The 18,154-nt window shown below is 43.0% G+C and overlaps 1 protein-coding gene across 1 annotated transcript in view; it reads left to right on the top strand.

The window, feature by feature from the left end:
* LOC120516230 (ectonucleotide pyrophosphatase/phosphodiesterase family member 1-like) overlaps positions 1–18,154 on the top strand; it is a 123,440-nt gene that overhangs the window by 37,365 nt on the left and 67,921 nt on the right. Inside the window, exons 2-3 of the mRNA XM_039737735.1 lie at positions 17,799–17,865; positions 18,118–18,154. The exon at positions 18,118–18,154 is cut by the window's right edge and continues 92 nt beyond it. Of these exons, the coding sequence (XP_039593669.1) occupies positions 17,799–17,865; positions 18,118–18,154 (104 nt within the window). The remainder of the gene's footprint in view (positions 1–17,798; positions 17,866–18,117) is intronic.

Here is an 18,154-nt window from a genome sequence, read left to right as displayed (position 1 = left end):
GGAGGTGATCTGTGGGTTGTCTGTAACCATTCTCACAATCCTGTCATATGCCGCTCCTGGATTTTTCTTGGCCTGCCAGACCTGCTGGGTTTAACAGCAACTGTGCCTGTGGCCTTCCATTTCCTGACTTGAAACTGACAGTTTAAACTTCTGAGATGGCTTTTGTAGCCTTCCCTAAACCAGGAGACTCAACAATCTTTGTTTGCAGATCTTCTGAGAGTTGCTTTGAGGATCCCATGCTGTCTGTCACTCTTCAGAGGAGAGTCAAAGGGAAGGAAGCACAACTTGCAATTGACCACCTTAAATACCTTTTACCACTCATGATTGGACACTCCTGTCTATGAAGTTCAAGGCTTAACGAGCTCATCCAACCAAGTAATCAGCATTGAGCAGTGACAGGCATTCAAATCAGCACAATGACAAGGGGTCTCACATTTGTGCACAGCCAGTTTTTCACATTTGATTTAATTTCATACAACTAAATACTACGTCACTAAAAATCTTTGTTCAGAAAACACCGCAGTACTCCTAGGAAATGAAAGACATACCACTGTGATCTTTACTGTTGAAAGGAGAGTCCATTATTATGCAGGCTGAGAGGAGTTCCCAAACATTTTTCATATGACTGTACAAGGAGGGATATATTGAGAGACTTGAATATTGAGATATGCTGAGATAGTAAAAGAGAGCAAACCGAACAAAGGTTTGGGGATCCACCCCGTATAATGTCAATAAAATGGCACATCAGGAACATAATAAAGAGTAGTCAAAATGGACTGACGGAGATATAGGGTTGAGGAATCAGGCTTATAGGGGCTGTGCAGGAGGTCTGTAGGAGGGTGTGGTCTAGCAACAGAAGGGGTGGAGCTCTAGCTGGGCTTTCTGGTGGTCTGTGGAAGAGGGAGATAATAAATAGTGCAGTTTGTTAACCCCAACTCTGCATCTTATCCCCATTTAAGCCCTTAGATTGCCTCCCATGCACATGCGTGTGTGACTTTGTCTATTAATTTATTATAAAGTGCATTTCCTGTCTGTCCATATATTTTATATTAAACATTTCCTGTCTGTCTAGTTATCTGACCCCTTCACGTTTCACATTTTATATTGCAGTCTTATACTAAAATTGCTTATTTTTCCCTCCCTGTCAAGCAATAGTTAATCCCCAGAATGACAAAGTGAATAAAGAATTTTAGAAATGATTGCAAGTTTAGCTGAAGCCCCTTTGCGTAGCTCCAAGCTGGTAGAATGAACTGCCCACCTCCCTTTGTAATGCTGGCTCCCTCAATGTGTTTAAGAAGTGTTTGGAGACCCTCTTGTTTTCTGAATTTCTCTCTTAATTGATGATGGCTTTGAGAGGGTCTTGCATCCAAGAGATTGTAACTCTCTTCTATTTTGTTCTGAGCTCTTCAGTTGGTGGCGATCTGTTTTGTCACCTCCTCCCGTCACACTTGTTCCCAAACAGTGATTAGTGTTTTGCTCAAGTATGTTAAACTCTTCTGTAAGTCACTTTGAATGAATGACTCTGCTAAGCAAATTCATCTAAATGTTAACATTTTATTTATATTCACTACTCTACTCTATCTGTTCACTTTTCGTTGATTCATTTTGTTTCTGAATTCTTGTCTGCTGTTTTTTTTATTTTATTTTATAACAATGAGTCTTTCTCTAGCCCTTCTAACAAACCAAATATTCCCTTAAGGCAGTGCTTCTCAATTTATTTTCTGTCATGCCCCCCCCAGGAGGAAGAGAACATCTCGCGCCCCCCCCCGCGACACTATAAATGGTATCATTTGTCTATAAAATTGTTATAAGTACACCTCTGCATAACACTGTATCCTTATTAACGTATAAGAGAATAAAAAAAGAAAGAAATATGGACCAATTTACAACAAATAGCTTTATTAAATGTAACAGAAAAGATTTAAAGTGCATTCTAAATTCAAAAAAAATTTAAAAGAAAAATAAAAAAGCATGTTCCCCGAGATCAAACGCGCCCCACTATTTGAGAAACACTGCCTTAAGGACAATACACTTGAGAGAGAAAATTTAATTGGAGGTGTCAGATGTTCTGCAAGAGTCGAGGTGGTTTTTTTATTTTTATTTTTATTTAAACATGCCCTCACCAAGCCTCTCCTTTTTCTAGAAGTGTCCTGCAGCTGCTGGCTTCTTGTTCCACTGGCTCCTCTCTTTGGAATCTGGAGGGCCTCCCGCTCACATTTTTGTGAAAGGGCCTCTTTCTTTCACTTACATTCTTCCCTTACCACTACTGTGCAAAAAATACATCAGAATAAACAAAGACAAACATTTATAGTTTTGAATCAATATTGTACATGGTGCACCAACATTCTCCAACCTGCTTAATTTAATTCTGGGGTTGTGAGGCCTGGGGCCTATCCAAGCCATATTGGGTTCAAGAAAGGAGACGATTCTGCGTGAATCTTGTTTTTACTTTCACTTATGTGGAGGCTGGGCAATATGGAAAAAGTCTTGTCACAACTTATTTCATACTAGGCTGACCCGCCTTTTAAGTTGACCACTTCTTAAGGCAATTCAATATGTAGATCAATTTGATATTTTATACAACTCATTAATTTGGTTATATTGCATGTGAACGGTATTACTTTAATACTCATAGTTTCTGTTATTTTTGTGGTGAAATTTAAACTTTTTTTTCTACAGTATATTGAGGTCGATGTTTACTACAGCGGTGAGGCATTTGTACTCCAACATTAATTATTTATAGAGACATAATTTTGTCTATTTTTCCAGCGCATCGCGCACAAAAGCAATGGAACGATGGGAGCACCAGAACTCTGCTCACATCATGTCTCTTCATACCGCAAACTGCAAGTAGTGAGTCTGTGATAAGCGGAATACCGCTACGCTTTCCACTCACGGGACGGAAGGACAATCCCGACCGCTTTTTATATAGTAAGAAAGAAGAAGATGATATCGCACAGTCTGGAGTAGAAAAATCATCTTTTACCTGGAAAAACGAAACTACAAATCACATCGTGCATTGCAACATATACGGGGCGTGTGTGAAACTCCGTGCCTGTGTAGCACTCACGGGACGGAAGGACACCCGACCGCTTTTATATAGAAGGATAAGTCAATTATAACAATAAAAATTACAATATAAGTTTATTAAGATAAATTGCTACTTTTGTCAAAATTGAAGGTTCCTTTCTACTTCTAAGTGAGATATGAAGATATTGGCAGGTTCATATTGGTTTAAATATTGTTTTCTGACAGAAGATGAACATGACAAGTGTACTGTGAAACATTATATAACTATTTCAAATACATAGGAGTTTAGTTTATTACATACTAGGCGTGCCCCATGGCTCTGCCCACATAGTAGTGAAACAGGACAGCGAGGAGGGCCCTGCCCGGCTCCCAACTCCTGATGTCACGCTTCCCCCTCGGCCCACAGCCTCTGTCTCGGATTAGTGTGAATATATCACTCCTGCAAGCGAACTATAATACTTAGCGCGTTGAGAGAAGTCGAAAAATCACCTGGAATGTTCAAGCAAATTCTGGAAAAACACCTGATCTAAATCCGTTAAGTAGTTCTCTCATTGGTTAGCTAAGCGGATGTGTGTGTGTGTGTACAATTTTGGAAATCTGTATTGTTGTCTGCATATCGGCTCTGATCCCTTTCTTGTTTGCAATGGTGATGGACAGGTTGACAGACGAGATTAGGCAGGAGACCCTGTGGACTGTGATGTTTGCTGATGACCTTGTGATGTGTAGCGATAGTAAGGAGCAGGATGAGGAGACCCTGGAGAGGTGGAGATATGAGAGGAGAGGAATGAAGGTCAGTAGGACCACCAGGACACAATACATGTGTGTAAATCAGAGGCAGGTCAGTGGAATGGTAAGGATGAGGGAGTAGAGTTGGCGAAGGTGGATGAGTTTAAATACTTGAGATCAACAGTACAGAGTAGCAGGGATTGTGGAAGAGAAGTGAAAAAAAAAAGTGCAGGCAGGGTGGAGTGGGTGGAGAAGAGTGTCAGGAGTGATTTGTGACAGACGGGTATCAGCAAGAGTGACAGGGAAGGTCTACAGGACGGTAGTGAGACCAGTTATGTTATATGGGTTGGAGACGGTGGAACAGGAGACAGAGCTGGAGATGGCAGAGTTAAAGATGCTAAGATTTGCATTGGGGTTGACGAGGATGGACAGGATTAGAAATGAGAACATGAGAGGGTCAGCTGAAGTTGGACGGTTGGAAGGGAAAGGCAAGATTGCATTGGTTTGGACATGTGCGGAGGAGAGATGAGGGGTATATTGGGATAAGGGTTCCAAGGATAGAGCTGCCAGGGAAGAGGAACAGAGGAAGGCATAAGAGAAGGTTTATGGATGTGGTGAGAGAGGACATGCAGGTGATCGGGTGAGATGGAGAGCAAGATGGAGTAGACAGGAAGAGATGGAGAAAGATGATCTGCTGTGGCGACCCCTAAAATTTTAAGTTTAAGACTAAAATCTTAAAGCTTTCAAGTTTTACAGGAGAACCCAAAGTAAATTCTTTGGTCAGTTTCAAATAAATAAAGTAGGTATCAAAACCACAATTAATTCTCCAAACTAACTACCTCAATACTGTATCCTTTCCTTTGTATTGATTCAAACGGTTTTAAATGGCTGGGAAACAAACCCACAAATAGGCAAAATAATTCTGTGTACACGTGTCTTCAGTACAAATTCAAGCGGCCTTCGATTGTAAATGAAGGAGAACGCAAATAAAATGGACACATTCACTCACTTGTGCTCCACTTATAGTCCAAGGCAAAACAAAGAACGGCACACAAAATCCCCTCTAGTGCGTTACTTATGGGGGTCTGAGCACTGGAAAATCCTGCGTTGTGCGGCTCTAAAGGATGGTGCCCGCTTTACAGTGTGTGTTTTTTAATAAATTCACAAACCTTTCTAAACACATCTCTTTACTTTGTCATTATGGGTTAGGGTGTAGATTGACAGGCGAAAATGGCACGTTTAACCATTTGAAGTAAAATCTGTACCAATAAAGAGTGCAGAGCGTGAAGGGGTCTGAATGCTTTCTGAATCCACAGTATTTTAAATGAAAATGGGACACCTAACAAAAAAAACGAACACAGTTAAAGTACAGTGATCCCTCCTCGATCGCGGGGGTTGCGTTCCAGAACCCCCCGTGATAGGTGAAAATCTGCGAAGCAGAAACCATATGTTTGGATGGTTATTTTTATATATTTTAAGCCCTTATAAACTCTCCCATATTCTTATAAACATTTTCTGCACAGTTATACAGCATAAACCCTTTATATTAGATATTGGGTAAGATTCGTTGAAATTATGTATGTAAACACACTGTTTATATACATCCATCCATCCATTGTCTAACCCGCTGAATCCAAATAGGGTCACGGGGGTCTGCTGGAGCCAATCCCAGCCAACACAGGGCACAAGGCAGGAACCAATCCTGGGCAGGGTGCCAACCCACCGCAGGACACACACAAACACACCCACACACCAAGCACACACTAGGGCCAATTTAGAATCGCCAATCCACCTAACCTGCATGTCTTTGGATTGTGGGAGGAAACCGGGCGCCGGAGGAAACCCGCAGACACGGGAGAACATGCAAACTCCACGCAGGGAGGACCCGGAAGCGAACCCAGGTCTCCTAACTGCGAGGCAGCAGCGCTACCACTGCGCCACCGTGCCGCCCCTGTTTATATACAGTAAAACCTAAATATTATTTTAAAGATATCGAGCGTCTCCGATATCACATATGTTACAGACATTACGATAGACAGGCCACCAGCAATAAATACGTACAATGCAAGAAAAATTGTATACAGTAAATGTGTGTACAGTGACACTAAACGTACGTACATGTACTAAGTACTGTAAGTAGAAAATTAAGTATGGTTACTTACCAACAATGACACGATGACTTGTCCGATAACGATGAGTTTAGTTTTACTGCACAACAAAGGAGAGCGTCACAGCTCTTCTAAAGGAGCCACTTCAGGCGATTGTGTAGCACCGCCGTTGTTCTTCTTCAATCCAAATCCCTAAAGCTGACTCTATCCAGACTACTGCCTTATTACGTCCACTTACAACTTGTTTTCTGCCCTGGTTAAAGGACACTGCGGCCGTAGATCTCTTATTCCTTTCCTCCTTTTTAAATAAAAAGAATCGTGGACTCATTGATGCCATAATGGCGTCCTACAGCAGTGTAGCTTTTCCCTTCCTTCAACATCTCCAAAACTTTTACCTTTTCGGCAATCATTAGCATCTTCCGTTGGCGCTTGGGCACGGCCCCTGAAGCAGGAGCAGATCGTTTTGGAGCCATAATGAAGGGCTTGACTACGCACAAAGATGAACACAAAAGCGCACAACTCTTTACACAGCGAAACACGTTGATGCTGAATGAGCGAGACGAGACTTCCTGGTTAACGCCGCGGAATTGAAGTCAGCGCTCTGTCGCTGAGCCAATCAGCACCCAGGAGCTTAACTGCGTGCTCTGATTGGTTAGCTTCTCAGCCATCCACCAATAGCGTCCCTTGTATTAAATCACCTGGGCAAACCAACTGAGGAAGCATGTACCATAAATTAAAAGCCCCATTGTCCGCAGAAACCCGCGAAGCAGCGAAAAATCTGCGTTATATATTTAGATATGCTTACAAATCCCTTTCCAATCTTTCTTTGAGGAGTGTTGTGTTTCAACATTTCAACTCTTTGCTCTTCAGTGTGTCCACACGTGTGTAAGAAAAGATGGGCAGAGGATCTCCAAAGACTTTCGTGGATACCAAATCAGGATTGGTTTCAGATCACCTTGTTGTTTCATTAATGAACCTCATTCAGGCATCTGGTTATGATGCCCCCTGGATGCCTCCCTGGGGGGGTGTACTGGGCAGAACCAGGACACGCTGGAGGGATTATGTCTCCCGGCTGGCCTGGGAATGCCTTCGGGGTCCTCCCAGAGAAGCCAGGGAGAGGGAGGTCTGGGCTTCCCTGCTGAGGCTGCTGCCCCCGCGACCCGACCTTGGATAAGCGGTGGGTAATGGATGGATGGACCTCATTCCTGGCACAAATTCAACCCAACAAACCATCCCCCCGTCCCAACAAGTTTTTTGGAATGTGGTGCAGGCCCGAAATGCAGGAATGGATGGATGGATTTGAACAAATTAAATTAAGTTGATTGGTTTGGTAGGTTTTCAGAAGGTCTGCAGTGAAATAAATCAAAGTACGTTTAAGAATCATTTTTTGCTTTGCATTTTCCATACCATCCCTTTCTGATTTGGGATTTTTAAATCCAAATGGACCTCTCCTTGAATAGCCTTATTTGAACAAAAAGTTTATTTGTTTTTGGCCCAAATTAGCTGCTACTCTAAATTTCCACCATACGTAAAGTATAAGGTTTGTGTTTAGCAGGCTCTTTTATTTCTATTCTGTTGTTGCCTTTGTTAACAATTCTCGGAAGTAAAATCCAAAAATAGGCCGGTGCGAGCTTAAGGGGAGCACAAGTAGTAGTTTTGAAGTTAATTGCATATTCTTTGCACGGCACCATTTTTTTTTTTTTAAACATTTTTGTACTCCTAGGTGGCCGATCTAAACTTGGAAGTGACGACGCGCCGTGTGCTATTTAGAGGAGTGAAGAAGTTATTTCCTCCTCGAGTGAACCGGGGATTTGAAGTGAGCAATCTGCACAAGTGGGCTGAAGTGCAGGACAAGCCTTCTTGTCAGCCGAGACAAAAATAACGAGTTATTGAAATGAGTTTAATTGTGGTAGTTTTTAACCTACAAAAGTGTGGTTTACACCAAGCCGTGTGGAAACTGGCCGAGATTACTCGCTGGCCTTGTAGACCCTTAATATCTGTCCCACAATGCCTAGTCCAACGGTAGTCCAGTTCCTCTGATACTGTAGTGCCCCTCATTACTGCTTACGCAAAGCCAGATACAGTATCTCAATATGGCTGTTGTCTACATAGTGCCCAAAATAATCAATCCCACAGTGTTGAGTCCGGAAACCCCAATGGCCAGTGGTGTGATTCTTTTCTTTTCATTGGAACGATCTTGACGAGAGCCAGCAGTTCAGCCCACCCAGCTCACCATTCTGTTCTCAAGAGGACAATGCTCCACATTGATAGAGGGCATCCGTGGTGTCTGTACTGGGACCGTTGTGGAAGAAACCCCACTGAGGAAGACCGGAATAGTTCAATCAGTCAGATTTTTATTCAGTCACTGATGAGTCCCTTGGTTCTACGTTGCAAGGCAGAAGAGCAAAGTTCCACTTTTCGATTGGCTTTTTCGAATTTCTTCTTCGTTCCCTTAGTAAAAAAGCATAATATCGTTTACTTAAACATTTTATTTTACTACACTATTTGGACCATCTGTTATTTGTTTTATTTTATTTTTGTCAGATAGACCCTAAAGAAGGAAAGGTCGTCTTTCTGGTGTCAAATAGACGTATTCCTGAAGAAACTGAAAATTGTCGCCGGTCAGCTTACTGCACCCTGTCTTATGACGGACGCCTGTATGAATAACCTGCTGTTAGAGCCAAACCGCTTTGTCAGCTTTTAACCCTCAGTAGCTTGCAAGCAGTTAATTTTTCTTTCACACTCTTTTATTTTTTCCCTGATTCACATTAATGACATTTGTTCTGGTGTAGTTAGTAAACTTGTGAAATTTGCAAATGGTGCTAAAATTGGAGCTCTGAGGCTGAGGAATCTGTGCCGGCCTTCGGAAAGGTTGCCGGATTGAAATGGCGGAAATGCCAGAAGTGATTCCACTCCATTGGGCCCTCAACCTGCAATTGCCCCGTCCCAAGTATGACGTCGCCCTGCACGCGGGTCCTCAGACTACAAGGAAAATGGTGGCACTTGGTGGCAGGATTGGCACTCCAGCCTCGCGGCAGAGATCACCATCACGCTGGCTGCGAGTGGACCACCAGGGGGGCGTACTGCCCCCCAAACTGCTGACACAACTCGGCTGAGACCCAAGTCTTTCCCAATAGCACACTTTTATTTAAGTGGGGAAACATTTTTCTTTTCTTTTCCTCCCCACAGCACAGTACACAGCATCAAATAACACACCGTCCTTTCTTCTTTCTCTCCTCCTCGCAAGCCTTGTCCTCTACCTCCTGATTCTGACTCTTCATTTGTGAGGTCAGTCCCGTCCTTTTCTATAAGCCAACCCGGAGGTCCTTCTGCCCTTCCACCCACATGGTCTGCAAGCACTTCTGGGTCAGGCAGAAACATCCTGCCACCTGTCTCTTCCACAGCACCCCCTGACAGCAACCGCATAACCCAACAGGGCCAAGATGTCAAACTCCGGGACACCGCTGTAAACCAGGGGAGCTGCCATCTAGCATTGTGGGTGCAGGCAGTGCCCTAAAGCAGCCGCCTCTCTCTTCCCCCTTCCTCATCCTTCCATCTTTTAGGGGTCCCGGCCCCCCCTTTACAGGTGGTATAGGGAGGTATGAGTTCTATTATATCTCATTGAGCCTGCTAAGGCACAACATAAGAGTTGTTACTCCTACTTCTCTTTCAGAGAGATGTTATTTGTTGGAGTGTCCTTGGATTCATCATCGACTGGAGAGAACCATTTTCAAGTTCGAGACCCTCTTCACTGTTGTCTCCCCAAAGAAGGAAGGTCCATAAACCTTGGTGAAGGGTACGGCCCAGAGCACGTGGACGTTTTTGGTGAATCCTGTTGCAGCGGACGTTTATGGTGTTGTCCCATTTTTATAAATAGTCTGCTTGTGTCTGTCTAAGCCATGGGTGTCGAGCTCCGGGACTGGAGGGCTGCAGTGGCTGCAGGTTTTCATTCTAACCCTTTCCCTAATCAGTGACCAGTTTTTACTGCTAATTAACATGTTTTTAAGGATTCAGTGCTCTGAATTGATTCATTTCTTCATTAAATGGCAGCCAAACAGAAATGAGACGTGAAACGAGCCAACAGATGACCAGCTAAACTGGGGCTTCAAACTCCTGCCAATTTCACTCCAACCAGTTCCTTAATGAGAAGCCAATTCTTGTTGTTAATTAAACTAGTTCCTTAATTCCACGGCTTGTTGCTGCTCTCATTCTGCCACGGCAGACATTTTCCAAAACTGTTGTTTTTCTCTTTATTCAAAGAACACCATGAAGATGTTTTAGTGACTTGAGAGATCAACCTTACTGAGGCCCTCGCCTTTCTTTATGTTCAGATAGCGTGGTTAGCTGGTGATGTGGCAGCTTGTTTTGTGTCTCATTATTGTTTGGCTCCTCATTAAGGGAAAAGAGAGAACTAAGGGGTCTGAGTTGAGTTAATTAAAACAAAGGCAAAACAAGTTAATTAGCAGCAAAAACTGGTCACTAATGAAGAAGACGGTTAGAATGAAAACCTGCAGCCACTGCGGCCCTCCCACCCCTGGACTCTAAACGTTTTTGTTTTTCCCCCTGGAATCAAAGGTGGGGTGCATATTGCTATGAAGCCGTGACCCCTTCTGGTATTTTTCCTGTCAGTACAGCAACTTCATCCGGTTTATTTTTATTTAAACAAAAGTGGAGGGAGAAGAGATGAGGGAGGAGAAACGAGGGCCATTGCTACACTGACGCACTTCAAAAAATTGCCGGTACGAATCGTCGCATGCATTTCTGCTGCTTGCTGCTTTTAACGCCGGACATTTGACCATTTTGCCATTTCTACAAAACTCTGCGGTTCTGGAACATCCTAATATGCCAAGGACGATACGGTGAGGTGGTTTTTGTTCATTCGGGAAAGGAGCAATGGATCAATTTCACACGTGTTACAAGAACTGCAGGACCGTTTCCAACCGGCTACAATTCATATTCATATTAATCCTTTCCTATTTAATTTTCTGGACTTTACGTTTGTTTCGTGTTTTCTTTGCGTTTTACTTATTTAGTGGTTTGTGTGGGAAGATCGTTTCCTCCCACAATCCAAAGACATGCAGGTTAGGTGGATTGGCGATTCTAAATTGGCCCTAGTGTGTGCTTGATGTGTGGGTGTGTTTGTGTGTGTCCTGCGGTGGTTTGGCACCCTGCCCAGGATTGGTTCCTGCCTTGTGCCCTGTGTTGGCTGGGATTGGCTCCAGCAGGCCCCCGTGACCCTGTATTCGGATTCAGCGGGTTAGAAAATGGATGGATGGATGGATGTGGGAAGATCTGAATTGTATGTTCATTGATTCACTTGTAATTATTGTATAGCGCCTTTCACGTTTTGGCTCTGTGTTGTATTTGGTTTTTTGGGTGGGTTATATTATTCTGTTTTGTACTGTTATTATCGATCCACGCCAATAGTCTATAAACTGTTTGCTTATTGTCTGTTTAACCGTCGACAGGGGAAGATAAAGGGGGATTTTTTTTGTTTGAGCGATTTCCTCATTTTTCCATGCTGCAGGTCTTGGTGGTGTAGCTGTCGTTCCAGTTAGGTGGGCCTGCCATTACATCGTAAATGCTTGGTGGTTTCACACGGATCTTCTGTGTCCCAGATATCTACGGTCTGTTTTCGCGACTCGCGTTGCCGTTTTTGTTGGCTGTGCTGCCCACCAGCAGGAGACCAAAATATTTTTTTTCTTTTTTCCCATCTATGTAATAGACAAAACCTGGATTGTCTTTTCCTTTCGCTCAATGTAAACTACACTTGAAAAGTCCCAGAAATAAAGTCCTTTAAGGAAATTCTTTTTGAAGATCCCTGTGTTTAAGTGAAGGTGTGTAAAGCTGTCATTTTATAGAAATAACCAGAATAGCTACCCTTGAGGAAATAGCCATTAGTTATGGAGACGGACCTGGATCCGTTTTTAAACCACGTATTAAGTCCTAGATTAGTGGGCAATTTGGTGGTGCAGTGAAGATTCTGCTTCACAAATGCCAGGCCTCTGCAGCTGGGAAGTTGGCATATATGTTTGTGGATTGCCACTGTGGATGCCAATATCCTCCTCCCAGTTTCTAAGAAGAAGTGCACATCGGGTTTAACACTAGAATTACCAGAGCCTACGAAAAAACTTGTAAATCCGTCCCACCTTAAATCGCTTCTTAAAATTGTTCACACCTCTCCACCAGCGTCTTTTGTCATCTAAATGTGCTGATAAAAATCAGGCTGCAAGCAGCCGGCTATTCTACTCCCCCACCGACCCAGCTCATACCTTGATTGATTTTCTGGGAGTGAAGTGGAGTTTTAGAGTGGAAATAATAGATCGTTGTTTGGAACACACGCATTTCATGTCTGTTTCGTTTCTACAGTAATCTGTGTAAACACATTGTTAAAACAGATGTTTTTTATGTTCTACTAGTAGATGAGAAAATGTAGGCATAAACTATATAATGTATGAAGCCTGAAGTATCAAAGAAATACTTTCACAAAAGATACAAATCTAACACAATTGCGCTTTTATTCAAAAATATAACTGCAGAAACAAAAGCCGCCTTAACTTGCGACATTGACACCCATTTATTATGACTGCCTCCGTGGTGCAATAGAATCAGCTGCTGACTGGGAATCAAAAGGTCGCGAGTTCGATCCTGCACCACTCTGTTTTGAGAAGTAAACTGCTCTTATTCTTACTATTTTAGAATAAAAACATACATTTGATTTCAGTCTGTAACAGCCGGTGTAATTTATGATACTTGTAAAGGTTAGCTTTGGTTTTTTTTTAGTCAGTTTTATCTCGGCCGCGTTCACGAGCCCAAACACACCACACCCCCGCATCTGACACTGCTGTTCTCATATAGACGCGCGGTAACGGACGTAAACTCGGCTCCCTTCTACATCGGAGCAAGAATGCTGTTTTGATTTGGGAAAATGGTTCAAGGGGTTCTTTTAGAATAAGTGGGCAAAAATCAGAGAGAAGAGGTCCGATACTTCAATAAAATTTACTTATTCAATTATAACATATAAATACATATGAATGGGTTATAGAAATAAATATATATGCTTAAAGAGACAAACTTATACTTACAATAACATACATACATACAGTAACATACATCAAAAGACCCGGAGCCATCATCCTAGACCAGTAGAGTGAGGGAGCCCGCATGTCAGTCTCGTCAGAGGATCAACCCATGTGCCTTTTATCAGATAAGACCGGGCAGTGTGCGCCTTTCCCCACGGTTGAGCGTTCAAAGAAACTGAGGGCGGAACCTTCCCTTATATACTAATTAGGTGTCCTTGCCCAAAAGCGGCCTACGTGGAAGCAGTGTATGCAGAAGTGATCAGTTTCAGCCTACCCCCTCCTTCCACGGGACACGGCGCTATGTTTTTCTTCTACTCGGCCTTGAGACTAGTGCCTGATACCAGAAGACACAGTAATATGCTTACATGTGAAAACAACTCCTTACATAGCCTTGGCTGTATCTTTAGAACATTCCCGGCTGTTTTTCCCAAAACGTTAGTTTCTATAGCTGATTCTGCGCTGAAGCGGCGAGCAGCCCATCTGCTCTCTTTATTTCACCTTTGCTTTTTACAGAGAAAAATCCTTCCATTACAAATGCACATACCATTGCTTGCTTACTAAAGTGTCAGCAGGCACTTTTCGTGGCATTAAGCACATTTTTGAGCTTGCCCTCTGCACACTACTTGTGACTTTAGGCTTTAGGAAGTAAGTAAGTAAATAAAGGTAAATCGTGTCATAAAATGACTTCTTCAAAACGTAGAATGTTATTTGTTTGGCACGGACATGTCAGCAGGCACTTTTTGTGGCATTACACATATATTTTTTGAGCATGTCCGTGCCAAACAAATAACATTCGATGTTTTGAAGAAGTCATTTTATGACACGATTTACCTTTATTTATTTACTTACTTCCTAAAGTCACAAGTAGTGTACAGATGGCATGCTCAAAAATGTGCTTAATGCCATGAAAAGTGCCTGCTGACACTTTAGTAAGCAAGCAATGGTATGTGCATTCTTGCTCCGATGTAGAAGGGAGCCGAGTTTACGTCTGTTACCGCGCGTCTATATGAAAACAGCAGTGTCAGATGCGGGGATGTGGTGTGTTTGGGCTTGTGAACGCGGCTGAGATAATAAAACTGACTAAAAAAAACCAAAGCTAACCTTTACAAGTATCATAAATTACGCCGGCTGTTACAGACTGAAATCAAATGTATATTTTTATTCTAAAATAGTAAGAATAAGAGAAGTTTACTTCTCAAAACAGAGTGGTGCAGGATCGAACTTGTGACCTTTTGATTCCCAGTCAGCAGCTGATTCTATTGCACCACGGAGGCAGTCATAATAAATGGGTGTCAATGTCGCATGTTAAGGCGGTTTTTTGTTTCTGCAGTTATATTTTTGAATAAAAGCGCAATTGTGTTAGATTTGTATCTTTTGTGAAAGTATTTCTTTGATACTTCAGGCTTCATACATTATATAGTTTATGCCTACATTTTGTCATCTACTAGTATAATATAAAAAACGTTTCTGTTTTAACAATGTGTTTACACAGATTACTGTAGAAACGGAAGAGACATGGAATGCATGTGTTCCAAATAACGATCTATTATTTCCACTCTAAAACTCCACTTCACTCCCAGAAAATCAATCAAGGTATGAGCTGGGAGAAGTTTGTGCACGTTCTAAGTCGGTGGGGGAGTGGAATAGCCGGCTGCTTGCAGCCTGATTTTTATCAGCACATTTAGATGACAAGAGACGCTGGTGGAGAGGTGTGAACAATTTTAAGAAGCGATTTAAGGTGGGACGGATTTACGAGTTTTTTCGTAGGCTCTGGTAATTCTAGTGTTAATTAGCAACTCTAAATTCATGTATGTCTCTGTTTTTCTTCCATGGTTTGATATCCTATCCAGCACCGACTCCCGTGTTTCACCTGATAGGACACGCCTCGGAGTACACCTGCAATACGTGTGACTGACAATCTGTCCAATCGGGAGTATCCATTGAGCCGCCATACTAGAGATACTGGCAGCTTTGGGATTCAACAATCTACTACAGGACAGGTCCGGTCAGGTCAGGTCCGGAAGCATGCACTGGTACAGCACCCACCACACGACGAAACAGTAGACATGCGGTTCAGTCCAGTCCGGAAATGACCCTCCATCTGCTGCAGCCAGCTGTTACGTGGGCATCCCCTTGGCCTGGTCCTCAACAATGAGCCAGATCACCCTCGGGGAATTGAGCCACATGGCCGTAGTGTTGTAACTGACGTCCCCTCACAATGCAGGTCATGTGCCTCATCCGGAACTCCGTGACAAATTCAAAGTTAAACTAGCGGGACCCAAGGATTCTACGGAGAGGCACACATGAAGGAGTCCAGTCCAGGATTTGACTGGATGGCGTCCATGTCTCGAAAGCATACCACAGTGCCTATCCACCCCTTTTGGAAGTTTTCACATCAGTTGAAACGCCAGACAGGTGATCTCCATTGAATTATGTTATCCATTTTTTTTTTTTTTGTGTGTGTGTTTTTATAATTGTCATTAATTTCAAAGGCGGCACAGTGGCTCACTGATAGTGCTGCTGCCTTGCAGTATCTGGGTTCACTTCCCAGGAGTTTGCATGTTCTCCCTGTGTCTTTGTGAGTTTCCTCCGGGTGCTCCGGTTTCCTCCCACAGTCCACAGACATGCAGGTTAGGTGCAATGGAGATTCTGGATTGTCCCTAGTGTGTGCTTGGTATGTGTGTGTGTGCCCTGCGGTGGGCTGGCACCCTGCCTGGGGTTTGTTTCCTGCCTTGTATCCCTGTGTTGGCTGCAGCACAGCAGATCCTATATTGTGATATCTGAGGTGGAATGGCCTGCACGGGTTTGTTTCCTGCCTTGACCCTGTGTTGGTAGACCCTGTAGTTAGGATATAGCAGGTTGGAGGATGGATGGATTAATTTCAAGCACTTTGAATAATTCGGTTTCCACTTTGGCAGTTGTTGTTTTATGTTGATCCTTGTCAAAGCTGAATTCAATCCAACGAGGTTCAATGCCGCCTCACCCGGGGCTATAATGTCTGTTCCGCTATGATGGAGTAGCAAAGCATGAAGGCCTTATCAGCAGCAATGTTGTGGCTGCCTGCAGGAGGGGAGCTAAAAGAACTGACTATATGACGACAACCGCTCCCTGAGCATTGACAAGACAAAAGAAGGTCACTCCACATCTGGTTGTCCACATCCTGGATTATCAACACCACCTAAATCCTCAAAACGGGGCGAACATGGACACTAATGCCTGCATTTTTTTAAAACTATGACATAGTTGTGTATTTCTGAAAATGTAGGTTCAGCGTTGCAGTGTTGAGGGGTGAGAATGCAGGCTCTAATTGTGCTCAGACTGGTCCGTTTTATTACATGGTTCTTCCATGCATTCTGCTCATGACATTTTCTCATTTGTGAGTTTATTCTTAATAACAATTTTACCTCATTGTTCTCCCAAAAATAACGATGTAATTATTTTTCATATTCACCATCGCTGTTCTCTGTCAGTGTAAGCTGCAAAGATACTGACTCGTCCAGTGATGCACACGTGCCCAATGAAGGCAAAACGCTTAACGGTGGTCATTTTACCATTGACGGAGATCCCTTTTTGTAAATGATGATGAAAACACTATTGTGGGTGTAGATTGTTGCCATTTAAAATGCCACTTTTGTAATGAAAACATGGTAGTGTGGGCGCCTCCTCGGTCAGCTGGAAGTGCTGCCAGAAGATGATCACCGGACACCTGGAGCACTTCTGGATGCCCTATAAAAGGAGTTAGCTGCCACTACTCTGGAAGGCAGAATCAGGAGAAAGAGGGATGAAGCTTGCCTGTGGAGATGGGAAGGAAAGAAAGAAACTGTGTACTGGCGTGCTCGGTGCTACTGTGGGGTGTGAGGGGAATAGCGCTTCCCCACTTGTGTCTGTGCTGCACTTGTGCCTAGCGTCCATCTGTGTTGGGACGGGGCAGCTGGAGCACCCCATTGTTGTTCTCACTTAGTACAAATGTTTGATGTGTCATCAGTTGGAATGACAAATGGAATGTATTTTATTACTACTTTTGGAAATGGCAGAAACAGCTGGATGGTCCCACAGACAGGCACTTGTTCTTTTTATTAAGGTGGATTTGTGTGTCATGTTGGTATTTTGACATGTTACATGTAACAATTTTTTTCCTTGGAAAAAAATCATTTTTGGTGTTTTTTTTTTTTTTCCCCCAGCGGTAAAGAAAATGCTGAAGTGGATAGCAGCATTTCATTAAATGTTCTTTTATCTAACATAATGGCCTGACCTCTTCCTTTCCTATTTAATTATTTCATTGTGCCCCTCCTCACACCCTTTACTGAACCACCTCTAAATATTTAGTATTCTAAGGGTGAGGGAGGCTACCCTGGCATTATTTGAGCATAAGGCAGGACTCTGTCCCATTCTGCCTGCCCGCTTAAGTTAGGGCGCACACACACACACTCAGAGGGCATACTTAATGTCATTTTAAATGCCCAGGACAGTCGGCTTTGTCTAGACAGTCGGTGTCACCTGCTTTGCCCACACATTACTCAGCGTCGCTCCTCTCTGTAATTACAGCTTAGTTTGAATCCAGCTGATGTGGCATGACTACACAACTTACTTGAGGTAGATGAGCGTGACGGGACCCGGACAGTCATGTGCAGGGCAATAAGCACCTACTGCAAACGGAGAGTGACTTTCCCTCAAGGAGGACGGCTTGAGGTTTCTACTTCAATAGCAAAGACACGTTGACTCATGAGAGCTCTGCTTACAAATGTAGGCTAAAAAGATGAGACGGTTGATACATGTGAAGTGAAGATGTACTTTTATTTATTCATTTTTGTATCATTTGAATACTCATGATGATATTCTTTTCTTTGCACAGGTGCTTCTCCTAATCCTGATCATACTAATCATTGGGCTGGTGCTTGGAATGAGAACTTGCTGTAAAGGTAAATACGACGACAAGTTGATTTTAACGTTCATTTTATTTGTTTAATAGCTGATTTGCCTGATATTACCCGGTGTTTAAAAATTGGTGACGTGAAAAGGTAAAGAGTTGTGACAATTTATGTCCAGTACTCCTTCACATTTTCATTATGGCACAGCCTTAAAATCATTTTGATTCATTTTTTCCTCCCACATTACCAGAATTTGGAATTCTTACTTGGATTACTCTAACTTTGAGATGTTTCTGCTTACAGATGAACAATACTCTTGTTCCAAATCCCGCTGTGGAGA

This window comes from Polypterus senegalus, chromosome 16 (assembly GCF_016835505.1).
Source record: "Polypterus senegalus isolate Bchr_013 chromosome 16, ASM1683550v1, whole genome shotgun sequence".
In the NCBI taxonomy this organism is placed as follows: Eukaryota; Metazoa; Chordata; class Cladistia; order Polypteriformes; family Polypteridae; genus Polypterus; species Polypterus senegalus.
This window is presented reverse-complemented; position numbering and strand designations above follow the sequence as displayed.